At 41.0% G+C, this 17043-nt stretch overlaps 1 protein-coding gene across 1 annotated transcript in view; it reads right to left on the reverse strand.

The window, feature by feature from the left end:
- Positions 1-2038: 2038 nt before the first annotated feature.
- The window catches only part of ptpdc1a (protein tyrosine phosphatase domain containing 1a), a 42677-nt gene continuing 27672 nt past the window's right edge, over positions 2039-17043 (reverse strand). The window contains exons 6-10 of the mRNA XM_030421020.1: positions 6605-6742; positions 5394-6508; positions 4760-4945; positions 3221-3331; positions 2039-3124 (exon numbers count right to left, since the gene is read on the reverse strand). Of these exons, the coding sequence (XP_030276880.1) occupies positions 2939-3124; positions 3221-3331; positions 4760-4945; positions 5394-6508; positions 6605-6742 (1736 nt within the window). The 3' untranslated portion in view covers positions 2039-2938. The remainder of the gene's footprint in view (positions 3125-3220; positions 3332-4759; positions 4946-5393; positions 6509-6604; positions 6743-17043) is intronic.

Here is a 17043-nt window from a genome sequence, read left to right on the forward strand (position 1 = left end):
TCCCCCTCCCCACCTGCAATTGGATTAGAAACTTCCTGTCAAGTCGCCCACAGTCTGTGAGACTCGGCCCCCACCACTCCACTGACTCAGCACTGGTTCCCCTCAAGGCTGCGTTCTGAGCCCTCTTCTGTACGCCCTGTACACCTACGACTGCTCTCCAACTCACCCAACCAACCGCATTATTAAATATGCGGATGACACCACAGTGTTTGGACTCATCCGAGGCGAGGACGAGACAGCGTACAGGGCCGAGGTGGAGGAACTGTCGCTATGGTGCTCAGACAACAACCTGACCCTGAATATCCAAAAGACAAAAGAACTCATCATGGACTTCAGGAAGAACAGACATGACCACACCCCCCTCCTCATAAATGGAGAACAGGTGGAGACTGTCACCACCTTCAGGTTTCTGGGCACCCACATCTCCGCAGACCACTCCTGGACCTACAACATCAGGGCCCTGGTTAAGAAGGCTCAGCAGCGACTACACTTCCTGCGCGTCCTCAGGAAAAACAAACTGGACACAAAGCTGCTGCTGGCCTTCTATCTCTCCTCTGTGGAGAGCGTACTGACGTACTGTCTGGGTGTGTGATACGCAGGCTCAACAGCTGAGAACAGGAAGGCGGTGCAGAGGGTCATAAACACTGCCCAAAAGATCATTGGCTGCCCTCTGACCAGCCTGGAACACATCGCCACATCCTGCTGTCTCAGGAGAACCAAGGCCATCACAGGAGACCCCTCACACCCTGCCTACCCCCTGTTGGATCTGTTGCCCTCTGGGAGACGCTACAGGTCAACAAAGTCCCACACCAGCAGGCTGACAGACAGGTTCTTCCCCTGGGCCATACGAACTACAAATGTGAATGGATACACTCACAACCCCCCCCCCCCCCTTGACAAGAGCAAACCCAATCTACCTCCTCCTACCTCCCTTTAACACCTTAAAGGGCCATTTATACTATTATTTCTTCTATGTGTTGCTTTTTTTTATTTGTTGCTGCGGGAGCACCCTCAATTTAATTGTACTCTCCTGTACAATGACAATAAAGACTATTCTATTCTGTTCTATTCTATATGGGGGCCAGTTTCACTAATACACTGATATATATTAGAGTGTGCATTCATGAAGATTTGTAAGTACACAGTAGGGTCACAAAGTCCTGGACCAGTAGTGTAATAATTATATGTTACATTTACATTACATTCACACTCAACCCTAACCCTAAGATCCAAATCATGTTGAATTCACATATACAACTATTAACTTAGTTTATCACATCAAACAACAGACCCTTTGTACTAATGACTAAATGAATCAGCTATAGTAATGTGCAAACAGTTTGAGGAATAAGGCTGTGAAGACTGCATTTCTTGATCCCAAAATGCATTTCCATAATAACACACATTTGAGATTGAATATTGAATTCCTCTCTTTGAAATTAAATGAGTTTGGATGTTACCCCACTGTGACAACACCAGGAGGCACTCTTTCCTTTCTTTCCGCTTTAGATGCTGAGCAGTTGACCAAATTAAAACAGCTGAGTCCATAACATACATTTGAGCAATATAAAGCATTTTCAAACAATTGTAAATATCACAAACTGGCATGGTTCGCTCTTTGCCCAGAACACTACAGTAAGGCCACTAAAACTGCCCAGAACATCATTGGTAACCAACTTCAGATCATCAGTGACATCACTAAAGTCAGATGTCTGCCCAGAAACCAAAGGATACTAAGAGAACGTCCACCCCAGCAGCAATATGTTCACCCTGCTGCCACCTGGCAAAGAGATAGAAGTATCCACTGGCATACCACCAGACTACCAAGCAGCTTCTTTCCTCAAGCTGTAAGACTCCTAATCCTAAAGTCATCTTCAACACAACAGCATTAAGATTTTAGGTTTGTGACAAGACTATTATCTATTCATTCGTTTGTAGTGTGATTAGCTTACATAACTACAACTACAGTTCGTTATACATTCTTGTAATGTATGACACATTAATCTTGAAACTTGAAGAATGACAGTTCACACACAGCTTGCATTAAGTTGTGTTTAATTCTGTAAGAAGTAGCTCAACGTAACAATGAAAAAACAGTCCTTCATATTATTATCATCATCATCAGTGTTCCACATTCAGCATGTGTCAGAACAGTGCATTGTGTCCATACAGGAGACACACACACACACACACACACACACACACACACACACACACACACAAAGCAAGGCGATGTTACACACAGAGTCCTGACGGAGGAAATGCCTCTGAGTTGAGATGCACAACATTTTTAAAAATTCAACAGCGGAGGCAGATTGATGTGTTACAAATGATTGTACAACAGAACAGTACACTGAGAGGTTTTTGGTGCACTCAGTATTAAGGACATAAAATTGACTGAACAAGCAAATGCACTGTGTCCTGTCCAATTTTGCATTGCCATAACAAGAGCAGCAGTTTGCATTTGACTCTAAGAAAACACATACTCTCTACATGAATGATGTAGTTTGTCGTCAGGTTAGAATTATTAAACCAGCTGCATTTCAAAAAGAGATCTGAATAAATAAGACGCATTGTAGCATCAGCACAGTGTAAAAACTTATTTTGGTGTAAATAAGATCCCACTCCCAACAGCTTTGACAGCTGACAACATTTAAAAAACTTAACATTAACATCATGAGAATGTTTCTCAGTCATTTTCCTGCAAACTAACAGATATTGAAAGCAACATCTAGTGCTAATATTACAGTAGAACAGACGACAAAACAAATGCTTTCAAACTGAGCACAGTGGCACATAACATTTTGGCAGTGCTTAGAGTCTATTAAGAGCTTCTGAGTAAAAGGAAATGCAAATCCTTTAAATGACAATCATCAAATATCTTTACAGACTAAATATTGGCAGCAGAATCTGATATAAAGAACTGGCTTAGAATACATTAATGCCCAGAAATAAGAGCAGAACCCCTCTTGTGAGTCTTCCTCATGTCGGTCAGACCAGCCCTATTTAGGCTGATGTCTTCATTCTCCTCCACAGCTTTGTCACACAGCTCATGAAGAATGGGAGTCAGGATTGTTTTCAGGGTTGTGTATAAAGACTTGTTCTTCTCTGAGACAGGGTTGATCTGGACAGAACAGAGGAAACTGAATCATGCAAACAAAACACACATCTTCAAATCAAATCACAACATATTTATTATGCCATTTACGATAATGCTCACCTTAGTAAACACTTTTATTGTTTGGTTAAGAAAACTAGTCTCCACCTCTTCAGGCATTGGCAGGAGATGAGCAGCACAGTCGATGATACACAGCAAGGTGAGTCTGTGGCCCTGTCAGGGAGAAGGATGGACAATATTATCATGTGACATGACAACATGTCTCACTCTAGGGATGGGCAATACATCAATACAAAAATTGTGTTGTCTTCTCTTGGTTTTAAAGGCTGCATTACAGCAAAGTGATGCTATTTTCGGAACTTACCAGACTGTTCTACTTCTTCTAATACTTGCCTTAACCCATGTAACCATTACATCCACATTACTGATGATTATCTATCAAAAATCAGTATATTATAATATTTCATAAAATATTTTAATGTTAAAATTGTCAATATCAAGATATTTGGTCAAAAATATCTAAACCATATTTTCCTAAACCTAACCAATTATTTTTGTTACTTAAACGTAACCAAGTGTTTTAGTTGCCTGACTCTAACCAATCAGCGGGAGAAACCTTAAAAGAAACAGATAAAAATTAGACAGCACAATGATATGATCCAAATGGGATACAAACCCTTGTCTCCAAAGTGAGGATCCTGTACTCAACCCATAAAGCCATAACAGTTCCCTTAAAATGCAGACTTTGATGCTTTCTCATAATTAAACATGATAGTCCTGAAGCAACATTAATTATAATGATCCAGGAACAACAACAACAACAACAACAACAATGATCTGGCAATATCAAATAGACTTTTGCCATATAGCCTAGAAATATTAATGATTATTTTATGATTGTTAATTATTAAGGCCCTATTGGGAAGCCCTACTCACAGGATTTCTAGATTTTTATTCTCAGCAAATATGTTAGCTACTGACCAACAGCCCACTGTGGACCAGCACTGTTTAAAGTGCTAAATATGAGCCATGTGGGATTTCTGTATCTACCTGACTTATATTCTTAATGTGGCTGTTCAATGCAAGACAGTGGTATTAACGATTGAGACGATAACAGATTACTAATGCACAAGAATAAACAGATTTTTTTTTTTGCACTGGCCCACTGCAGGACAAAAAAACATATTCTAAGGCCTTACTGCCCCTTTGTCCAAACTGTAAACTGCAAAGCAATTCTGACTTTGTCTCCAGTGTCTTGCACAAATATACAAGGAAATGCAGACTAAAATTGATCATTTTTTCTGATGTAGTGTTGATGGACAGGGTTGTCCCACAATGCAAAAAACATGAACAGAGGTTAAACTCTGTCAACAACTTTGAAATAAAAAACAATCAAAATGTGTTTTTCAAGCTTTTCAAAAACGTTTTCAATCTAAAGTTGCCCTCTGAACAGGCAGTCTCTTTTATTCTAACTCATAATTTGAATATTTTTTTGTTTCTGCAAAGTGGTAGAAATGTGTAGACATTTGAGACATGAACAATAAAAATCTCAGTCAAACAGCTGTTGAACAGCATGTAGTGTGTCTCTTAACATTGTTTGCTTCAGACAGTAATGCTGTGGAAGATAGTTGATCCAGTTACCTTTGCTAGTGAGTCAAGGGCATTTTGTGGGTTGATGCTCTTCTCACTGAGGGATCTTATATCCTCACTGCTGATGACTGGATCCTTGAGCTGCTCCAGCCATGACCACATCAGACTGGACAGCACCAGAGGATCTCTCTCCATACAAAGCCTCTCCCACGCTCCCTCTCTGGAGTTCAGCTCTGTCTGCACATTACAATAAAATAATAACAGAGGACTTAAAATGTGATGGTCTGTTATGCAGTCTCTAAAGGTTTATGTTGTTGGGATTTTCAAAATCCTTCTACAACACTGGGAGACTAAACAGGTTCTCTGAATTTAGGTTGTATAGTGTTAACAAATGTTTGTCATACTTTACATAACTGTGGATAAAATAGAACTGTGCAAGAGTCACATGGCTCATAAATGGAATGAGCGAGCTATTTTGTTACCTTGGAGGAAGTGATAAACTGCAAGTCACATGAAGGGAATGACAGTCTCCTGTATTCATGGGTTCAATCCAGCACAATGACAAGATGCTGATGCTGAGTTTTACCGTATCTTATACTCTGTACCAAAGATTCCTGAAATACTGATGTATAAAAACATATACTAATATATAAACATATTTGAAAGTATTTTATGGGCACCCTACCTGCCAAAGTGACACCTTGAAGGCGAGGTCCTTGTCTGTTAGCTCCATGGCCAAAGCTTTGGCCACTAACAGGCTTCTGCTCTCTGGGGAAAGCTCAGACTGGAGAGCACTCAGCTCTCCACTCTGAGCTTCAGCTCTACCCACATGTGGCATATCCACATCTGGTTGCTCCTCACTGGTCATCAGTTGGCTCTTGGTTGATAAGGCTGGAAGTGTGTTGCAATAGTGGAATTTTCTTCCCTGCTCAGACAGATCTAAAGACAAACTCTGAAAGCCTTTCTGTAGCCGCTTCTTTACAAAGTGTGATGCTATGTCTGGCTTTGTTTCTTTAGTGGGGTCCTGAATGCTGCTGATTATGTCCTGAGGAGAGAGATCACAAAATGTGGTAGAGTTACAGTCTGTAAGGCTGCTGTGAGACAAGGAATGTTTGATCTGGCAGCTGATTGGTTTGTTGCTCTTCAGATATCCTAAATGGTGCCGCCATGGTCCAAGTTTGTGAAGGTCAGAATCACTGTAACTGAGGCGCCTGTTCTTGGGCAGAGAGGATCTCAGAGGGCTTTGTAAATTCTGCTGCATCCACAGAGGGTCGAGCTCATTATCAATGGCCAGAGGTTGATCATGAGCAGGTCCAGACTGCAGAGCGGGTGGACTGAGAGGGTGAGATGAACATGCTGCAACAGGAATCCCCTTCCCTTGCATCTCTTTCCCGAGCTGCTGAAGAGCCTGCTGTGATATGGTCTTCTCCAACTCAGCTGTGAGGTCGGGGATTTCAAGCCACTCCTCCTCAATCACAACCTGTCTGTTGGCAGCGATGGCAACGAGGAGCCTGCACACCAGTTGAACAATCTTTGGCACATTCTTCATCTGTCGAGCCTCATAGCCGTGCAGCAGGTGGCGCTGCCGGGTGAGGTACTGGGACAAGGTGACGGCCCCTGCTTTAGGTTCTGCACAAGCGAAGATGCTTCGGAGAGGAACTAGGAACTGGGCGAACTCCCGGACACACAGGAGTTGGCCTCTGGTCTGGATGGAGCTGGGTCTCTTAGCTCGCACAAACAGGATGGCTTGGTCTGCGGTCATCCGGGACGTGAAAACCAAGTAGCAAGCAAACAACACACCTACATGATGAAAAATAAATAAATAAATAAAAAAAACTTGTCATTTGCAGTAATGAATGGGGATTTAAGCACTTCCAAATTGCTGTCATTACAAACCTGTTCTTCCAAGACCAGCATGGCAATGGACAGCCAGTTTCCCCTCTTGGACAGCAAAGGACATGACCTTCACCATGTCAAGGATTGTAGTCAGAGATGCCACACCATAATCCTTCCACCCAAAATTGTAGTAATAAACTGAAATACACAAAGCCAGGAGAATTTAGAACTATTACTGTGCTTGTATGACAATATATTCTAATATCTTATTGCAGCACTAGGGAAAAAATTGTTTTATCAAACTGATAAAAGAAGACCCTAAAAAATATGCTCTTTCCCAGTATTTCATGCTTTATTCAACACAGCACATTTCTTTGGGCAAAGAATAAAGAAAATACATGTATTAAAGTGATGTTTTATGGAGGACAAAAACTGTAAAAATATAATTCATTCTAAAATTGCTGAATAAATAAAATATGAGGCTACACAATGCAACAGAAATAATATTCAAAGTAAATTAGGTATTCATTCGTTTATTAAATGTAACATAAATTGATATCACTGTTGTAATTTGCTTCTGCATTATTCACTAATTCCTCAAATCAATTTACTCTCCTATTTTAGTCTGTTGCACCTTCCCCCACCCTACTGTAGCCTTGAATGAAGGCCCCTCATTTGCATAATAAACCAGATATGCACTAAAAGGTAAAACAATACTAAATACTAATACTAAATTAAAAATGCAAACGGGGGAAAACGCAAATTGAAATGAATAAATAAACATAAAAAGTAATACAGTAATACACAAAATGGAAAATCCAATGAAAAAGTATGTAATGCACATGTAAATAAAATACAGAAGCAAATTAAGACAGAAATATCAGTTTTTAAACATTTTATATATCCTTAATGCCAAAATTATTTGTTTATATCAACTTTATTGTTTTTAATGGTACATTACTGCATTTCTTGAGCCAATTATTTATTACTTTATGAAATCTTTTGCCATTTCAATCCTCAATCTCTCCATAAAAGCAAGGAATCTCTGTCTGTCTGTCTGTCTGTCTGTGTGTCTGTGTGTGTGTGTGTGTGTGTGTGTGTGTGTGTGTGTGTGTGTGTGTGTGTGTGTATGCCTCAAATATCTCTGCGGATCAGACTGACCTGAAAGTTTCAACATGGCTGCTGCTTGGTTCAATGGTGTGCAACGTCGCATTTGTTTGGACTGCAATGATACCGTGAATAAATTATTTCAGAAATGCGCGGGTCGGGTTTTGCGATTGTCATTTTCATGGCGTCAGGTGCAAAAAAAATTAAATCATTAGCGACACATCTACAAAAATATGCCTGCATTTCAAAATGATAAGCATGTACCGTTTTGACTCGAATATAGGACAAGGTTTTTTTCGATGAAAATTATGTGAAAAAGTGGGGTCGTCTTATAATCGGGGTCTAACCGTTGACACATGCTGATAGTTGTCTGGGTCGCTACAAGACCACAACAGCAGAGGGCGCCAGCTTATTGTAGAGACGTCACTGACACTGTGGCTCAGGTTATCTGTCAATCACAGCGGAGAAGAAGTGACAGGAGATGAAAAATGGAGAGACGCGGTGATTTTACGGAGCAAAGTGGATCAAGTGGGGCAAGTTAACAGACATCTGAGGCGGAGCTATGATGCTGATTTTAAGATAATGGAGATCAGTGCAGCGGAGGCGCCAAACAACTGTCAGCCAGCCAAGAAATATGGAGTTATGGAGTGTAATGTCCGAAGATGGTGGGTCCAAAAAGATCGTCTGAAAACGCTAACAGTAAGAGAAAAGCTTATCGTGGTCCTCTAAGCGGCCGCTTCCAAGAGACTGACAGGATGGTATGTGAGTTTGTTATTGAGAAACGAATTTTGGTTATCAGAGTCTTTTTCTGAAGTCTTGAAAAGAGGGGGGTCGTCTTATAATCAGGGTCGTCCTATATTCGGGTCAATACGGTATATTTCATATGAGCTCATTCATGCGTGCTTGCGCCCTCCCAGAACTCCCATTCCCCACCCTGGCTTACTTTCATTTTTAAAAATTGCGTCAGTCTAATTTTACTTCGGGTGCGGGTCGGGCGTCGGTATCAATTCATAGCGGGTCGGCTCGGGTGCGGAATGTAACTTGTGCTACTGTCGGGAAACGGGTCGGATGCGGTTTTAAGTACGATGGGTATGGGTGGGTGCGGGTTTGCAAAATAAGACCCGTGCAGGACTCTGCATCGGAGCCACCACAGTCACGTGCGCACCAGAGCCAATCACTGCAGAGCCCACCGCAACCCCCCACCCTAAGGTACAAAGCTTTATACCTGCAGCTGCGCGAGCTGGACCGGGATTTTGCCGGCGGATCGGTCCCGTTCTGTTCGGTGCATCTAAACTGACTGTTGTGTATTGATGAGACTAAAAGAGTCAGGACCGAGTCTGTTCGGGTCTGAAAAGATACGGAGACGCGCGGACAACAAAGTGGAATCGGAATCTGTGGATGTTCGTGTGTAGCTAGCTGCTAGCCGCTAGCCAACCCACACGACCCACCTCCCGAGGCAACAGACCAGACGCACCAGCATGTCCAAAACCGGATTTAGGGTAAATAATGTCCGCCACGCTTTTTCGCGAACATTGCCGTAACGTTTGCTTTGTGTCTGGTGCAGGAAGAAAAGGTAAAAACGAGCTTTTGTCACGAAAGTTTCCAAGCAGCAAGTTTGGTTGTTGAGGAACAGGAAGTTGTGGGAGGGACGTAGGCGGATGAATGATAGGCAACGACAGTCGGTGTATAGACAGCGATATTGAGAGTTGAGAGATTTGTTACATTTAGCATGTTTGGAGTGTATAGTTAGTGTGTTATGTAGTGTTTGGTGTAGTGTGTTTAGTGTGTGGTGGAGTCGTTTTTTTGTTTAATGAGTCAAAACAATGAGGAGACTGCTGAATGAGCATTGCCTGCATTTAAATGTAAATAGTTACCTATAACTTTGTAAATTTTTTAAATCTATGCACATACTGTATTTAGCAAACAACTATTTATATTTGCATTATAAGTAATAGAAAATGGTTTGTTAAACATATTTGTTGTTTTTCTACTCAAATTTTATGGGTTTTTTTTTGTGATTTTAGGTCCATTGTGTTAATACAGTATGTCAAAATAAAAAAATAACTGTACAGTCACACATGTGAGGTTGTGCTGAAAATAATGACACCAAGTAAATAGTTTTAAAGGTGAAATATAATGGCAAAATCAAAAATAGTCAAAAACGGCCAATTATACCCTGGAATATCGGATATACAACAAACCTAAATATCCCTGACGTCCCACCTTCAAACACAGCCTCATTTGGCCATCCATGAAAAAGCTACCTAACCTCCCACTTTTCTATAGGAATACATTTTTCTTACGGGCACTGCACTAGTATACTTTAAAACAGCTGTGTATTTATCTCTGTACATGTTTGTTAGCATGTTTGAACCTTAAATCTGCTTGAACCTTACATAAGACATCTGTTGTGTTGAGAATTATGTGGAAATATTACAGGTCTGACCTAGGTTTCAGACAATTGTTTGTTCATTGCGACTTATAGTAATTCATACATACATACACTGATACCGCCATGCCAGCACACACCAGCACATTTAGTATCTTGCCACTATCAGGACACTCTGACATGCAGGCGACCTTCCAATAACAAGGCGCTGGCTCTACACCTGAGCCACAACTGCCCTAGACCTACAGTAAGATGAGAAGCCAGTGTGTTTACTGACTGTCAAATGAGAGAGAACCTTTTCACAAAGCAGCTGATGTTTTGATGAAGTGATGTAGGGAAAGATCCCAGGTGAGCTTGTTAGGAAGAGAAATAAAGACTGCCAGCCAACAAAGACATAACATATGTGGAATCCCAAGGTAATTACTTGGTTACTGGGGACCATATTATGTTCCGGATGTAGGAATAACACAAACAAGAGTTTACCTCAGCCCAACATTTTTTTTTTGCATTCTCATGCAGAATGCTGCAGATTTAAAGTGTTCTTCAGAAATTACTTTTCTACCACTGCCATCTAGTCACAGGACCTCATTTCAGATTAACTTTGTGTGGTAGTGAACGGAGACCAATCTTTTTGTTACCATCTGAATTGTGACATACAGTTGCAATAAAAAGGTTACACTTGACACGATCAGTGAAGTTTCACTAAATTTGTTGGCTTCCTGGCACGAACTGGTTTCTTCAGCACAGTGCACATGTTCTCGATGGGGTTCAAGTCAGGTTTAGGGAGGACCATTCTAAAATCTCAATTCTAGCCTGATTTAGCCATTCCTTTATAACTTTTTATATGGGTTTGGGATCATTGTCCTGTTGGAACACCCAACTGCACTGAAGACCCAAACTTCAGGCTGATGATTTTAGGTTTTCCTGAAGAATTTGGAGATAATCCTCCTTCTTTATTATTCCATTCACCGACTTTTGAGCACCAGAAGTGGATAAAGGTCTAATCTTCTCCCCTCCAAAATATTGCTGTTCATTGTGGCAATTTTTTTCATCTGACAATGGGTTTTTCCTTCAAAAGATTTTTTCTTTGTTCATGTGATCAGTAGCAGCTTGAGTTCAGTCAAGCTTTAATGTGCCCTGTTACTTTCTTGCATGGCAGCTGCTCAGCCCAAGTTGATGCAAAACACGCTTGACTGTGAACACTGACACCAGTCTTCTAGCAGCTTGTAATTCATTGCAAACTTGCCTTTGATTTTTTTTTGTTTGATTCTAGTCCATCCTGACCAGTTTTCTCTCTTCAGCAAGTGATAGTTGTGTTTTATGATCGTGGTAGTGACACAACTGTGCCATGCACATTATACTTACAAATACTTGTTTGTACAGTTGATCTTGGGACCTGTAACTGCTTTGAAATGGCTCCAAGTGACTTTCCTGACTTGTTGAAATCAATAATGTGCTCTTTCAGACCAATGCTGAGCTCTTTAGATGTTGCCATCGTAGTGTTTGAGGCTGAGTCTAGTGGATATATCAAACAAGCCCTGTTAAAATGGGACAAGAAAAGTCACCAGCTGTTTTCTATCAGCATCACTCATAAGAGGTTAGGAGACCATGTTACAGTGAGGAAAGGGTCCTTGCACGCCCCAACGTGCACGTAGTAGTGGAAGTAGGGTCTGCCCCACCCATGGTTGACTGCCATAAAAAACTTACATTTCAACCACTTATGAATTTTGTGCAAGGTCTCTGGAGTTTTTGAGCCTGTTTTTTCTCAAAAAGCATCCTGTGGAATTTTGAGGGTCTGTCCCGTGATAGTGGAGGCTGACATTAAAGGTCCCATATTATGGTCATTTGTGCTTCTTGACATGGTTCCTTGATGTCTAAATGGAATGTTAGTAACATGCTTTGGTCGAAAAAAGCTGAAGGATTGAGCACAGCAGAGTTCTTGAAACACCAGTTTCACAGCCCTGCTCTAGGTGGCTGGTTTCAGTGCCTTTCCCTTTAAATGCTAATGAGCTACTGCGTGCGCCGCCCACAGTGCCGCCCACCTCTTCCTGCCTGCGGAAGACGTGAGGATGGCATCGTGTGACCATGGCAACGGCTGAGTTTTTGGAAGAAATAGCTGCCGGACAACAGACTGCGATCCGACCCAGAACAACAAGAGGCTCCAGAAGAAAGTAAGCAGCCAAGAATGAACATTGATGTTTCTCAGCGCTTAGTAGTTAAGTTTGTTACCTCGACATTACTTTTATGTTACTGCAGACTAACGAAAGTTTTACGGGCTTACTGGCCATCTGCCCTGCGTTGTTACAGATAACAGCCCCCTTCTTCTGCCTCGAGTGTTTACATCATAAAGCTTAGCTAAACCTCGGTTGGTGTATACTGCTGTTTAGTTGCAACGTGGATGCAATTTAGCAATAGCCGTTACAAGAGAAAACAGGCAGTGACGACCTGTAATTAGCTACTGCCAGCAATTTTCAACAACTGTAGTTTTCAATAAGCCACAGTTGCCTCCCATCACCTCTCTACCAGCAGAATAGTTTTTTAATCAGTTACAACGGTTTATAAACTTTAAATATATTGCCAAAGAAACAACGCAACGTGATTAGCGATCATAGTATCCAATGAATAATAACAATTCTGCATAAAAACAGGTGTTCCTGTGGCAATTGTGAACAAATGCCTACAGAACCTGAGAATATCTGCTGTATGGAAATACCACAATTTAAGTGTGAACACTGGGCAAACATTGCTGTCATTTTGCTGTCTCTCTTTTCTCTAATCTATTGTCACTCACTTACCTTTCATAATTTCTAGGTTACACGAAGACTACAGCAGCATCCTGAGCCACCATCATGCATGGTGGACCATCCTGGCCTGGAACCTGTCTGCCTGAATGTACTGCACTGCAGAATGCACTGAACATTTATCGGGCAGACTATGGACCTTTACGTCTGAGGGGAATAGTGCAGTAAGCTTTTAGTCACATAAATACTATTCACTTATCGCAAAAGTGTTATGATGAAAAGTACATAACTGCGTCCTCTATCTTACATTGCTTATAGTTTATTATCTTTTACTCATTAACATGAAAATTACATATCAAACAATGAAAACACAGAACAGTTAGGAAAGATGTTTTATTGTAAGAAACATTTGTAAACATGTGTTGACATGAATGAAATAATAACACGAAGAAGATAATAAATATCTGAAGTGAAACAGTTTGAATTTATATATTAACTTCAATATCAATATGAAAATAATAACAAAGAAAGTATCTAGTTGCCATGGGTGTAAACATTCAGTGCTGACTTTATATTGAATTGTGTTCAGCCAATATAGCCTACAGAAGCTTTGTAAGCTGGTGCTGGGGCTCTCTGGGGCGGAGAGTGAGAGTTGTGCTGCCTGTCTGTGTGGTCCAAGAGGTCTTCAGGGATTATTAGTTTCAGCACCTCGTTCACATATGGGGCAGGGTCCTGGAAAACCTTCTCGAAGATCAGGTCCAACAGTGCATCACCGCAGTCTGCAGTGCAATAAACAAAAATGTATGTTTACAGGAAAATTGCAGTAGAACCAAAAAGCCTTGTGCTGCAGTGTTGTAAAGTTTCTCTTATTTCTCCTAATTACTTCTTATGTATACATTCTCCTTATTATTTATTTTGAAAACCATCTTAAAAGAATTCAGATTTTAAGTGTTTGTGTTTGTTTTCAACCTTTTGTATGATGCCTGTGTGTCCATGTTTATTTTAATTTGAGAGGTTCAAATAAAAGACTGTAAAACTTACGGAATGTCGTCTCTGTCTTCACTGGTTTGGCTCTGCACTCTCCCTTCATGGACTTTGGAAAGCTCAGTTTGAAAAGAGGATCTCCTGATGATGTGTTGGCTTGTCCTCTATCGGCCTTCTCATTGTAATGCAGTGCAGCCAGGTAGAGTCTTGAACAGTAAAAAGACAATAAAACATGAAAATAATTGCAAGAAATTGGGAAATGTTCTCAACAAGTAATCACAGTTTAATTAACCTGGAGTGACACATGACAGCACTGTTACAGTATAATTCAAGCACTAAAGGCTGCAACGCGTTACCTTACTCTAATCTGACCACTTTTTTCAGTAACAAGTAATCTAACGCATTAATATTTCCAAACCAGTAATCAGATTAAAGTTATTTATTCAAGTCACTGTGCGTTACAATTATTTTTGTCATTTTCCTTAGTAAAAATGTATATTTTTGCTTTCTTGTTGTGTCTCGGGGAGTGATGTCACGTATGTCTCCAGTCACGCTTTAACCATGAGGATAACTCACGTGAACACCACGCAGCAACACAAAAATGGAGGGAGGAGACAGATGCGCGTTTTCTAGCTGGAAATGTTGTCATTATTTTGAGTTATCAAAAACAAAAAAGCACAAATGCTTGATCAAGGGCTCGGCCCGGCCGAGGATAGTGGCGGGGTCGGGCTCGGGCAGAGAATCTAAACTCTATGTAGCAGTCAACAGTACACTCGTTTTGCCCTGGCCTATGCCAACATAGTCCAGTTTAGAAAACATTTTCAAATTTATTATTTCACAAAATCCTGAAAACTTAGACCCAGTGGAGGGTGTGTGTATGTACTGCTTGACCGACCGTGTCTCTGGGTTTGCATGTGGAGACCGTGTTGATCGCGAACTAGAGGCTCGCGGTTAGCATTAGCTTGGAGGCTCGCGGTTAGTGTTAGCTGGTACTGTGTGACACTGCTTGGTTAGTAGGGCTGCTCAATTATGGCAAAAATCATAATCACGATTATTTTGATTGATATTGTAATCACGATTATTAAAGACGATTATTCATTGATTTGAGAACAAGCACTTAATCAACTTTGAACTTTAGTATTTCTTTTAACACAATTAGTTTGACCTGAAAAACAAGAAAAAGTCAAATAAATAATAGAAAAATGTATCAATAAAATGAATAAAATAATATGTATGAATAAAAAATAAACACTATTCCGGTGTGGCTCGCCCATAGGTCCGTTGTGGTGGCAAAATATAATGCTGTTGAAACTTCTCTTGCAACTTTTCCGCTACATTCTTCATAAAGGACAGACAGCGCAATTCTACTGATATGGTGATGTGATGTTAACACATACCGCTTGTCCAATGTGTTAATCAGTTTATTGAACCCCGGGTCACTAACGGTGTTGATAGGGCACATATCTTTGACAATCATGTATGTGACGGCATCCGTTATTTCTTTATGCCTGTGGGAGCTGGGTGGATATGCGGTGGCATTGTAAAGTGTGTACTTAATTGAGGACTGTGTGGCAGTGGCAGGAATCGAGGAGCTTTTAATTTTTGAGTTTTTTTGTTCCGTTACTACTTGGTCATGTATTACTCTGTGTGTGGACTTTAAATGGTTTTAAACACATTGGTTGCGTTCCCTTGAGGTGCAGACACAGTCGCGAAACTGAAGTGTTTCAACACCACAGAATTCGCTTTACCTTTCTTCCCGACCAAAGGCTGCATTTCTGCCATCTTCTACCGTCTTCTTCTACACGTTTTTTCAAAACACGCACTGGCAATACGCACCAGCGTGGCTGAAAGCGAAAATTTTCAGGCGGGGGTGGAGCGGAGTGCACAGGTGGAGATGGAAGGGTTCGCTGCATTTACCACACAAGACATGGCGTGCGGCAGAATGATCGTTAATACGATTATCTTGTTTTCATGATAGAGGAAAGCCAAAATTGAAATTGAAATTCAATTAATCGCCCAGCCCTATTGGTTAGTTCGTGTAAAATTGCTAAATATACACAGCTAAATACATGTATATGCAGACATTTCCCTAGGACACGCATTACATAATGTGCAAGATAAGAAACGTACTACACACAATGATTCTGCTGTAGCACTAACTTGTGTGGTCAGAGAAGCTAACGTTAGCGGTTAGCCACTAACCTTACCTTGTCCTCAATGGCAAAACACACACTACATCACGCACGAGTTCACCCTTATCTACAGAAACACACAGCAAATTATTTGTATACTTACACGTCCCTCATCTGCAGGTATTCCACGCAAAGTTAGAAAAAGTCTTCCGACTACTCCTGCCCTGTACTGACCGAGGTTGGAGAAACAGTCAGTCTGGAAGTGGTTAGCACACACGAGCAGTTTTTGCCAACTGTAGCTGGACGTTGTCTTAAAAAGTGAATAAATCCATGCCGCTCTTCTGTCCTCCGCGGCTGGGACACGATGGAGTGTTGTGTGCTCTCTTTACAGCCAAAAACAGAGCACTTTGCGTTGAGCTCCGACATGGTGCTTTCATAACATAATGGCGGATCTCCGAGACGGTAATACTGTAGCTGGTGGGTGGAACCACCTTAGGTATGCGGTGAAGGGAGGGGGTAGTAGGGTAGACATATTCAAATGACTGGCCGTTGATGTCGGTAGCCGCAGCCGAATTTGACTCGTGTATCTGGAAACTGCAGGCAAGAGACCTTTAGAAATCTGTATCTCACTCAAAAAAGCACAGATAGTCTTTTTTCAAAGTTTCTGGGCGTGTGGCAGCACCATAGACCCAAAATAACACCCCAAATACCAGAAAAAGTCAGTTTTTCATAATATGGGACCTTTAAATCTAAACTATCCTTTATTGGCCCTGCCCCTTAAGACACTGATTTCCACTCATATGATTATACAGGAAGCGTGTCTATCTGTTGTAGTGTTTATCTGACCTCTGACAAGTTTAAACACAGATCAAGTTATACGTGGGATTGAGAAAGCACCGTGTGAGCCAGTGAGGATGCTTAAACTTTTGTCTTGATCATGGTCTGTAAATCCATGTGTTTGTGTTAGCTTGTCGTTTTAGCTTTAACGATTATTTTCCACAATTAATCCCTTAATCATTTGCTCTCTAAAATATGAAAGAAATTATAAAGAAGGGACTTCATGATATTTTGAACGTGAGACGTTTTCTGATGTCTTCCCCTGTCCTACCACCAGTTGTACCATCATAAATACCTAAAGCACCAAAT

Source organism: Sparus aurata, chromosome 6 (genome assembly GCF_900880675.1).
Source record: "Sparus aurata chromosome 6, fSpaAur1.1, whole genome shotgun sequence".
Classification (NCBI taxonomy): domain Eukaryota; kingdom Metazoa; phylum Chordata; class Actinopteri; order Spariformes; family Sparidae; genus Sparus; species Sparus aurata.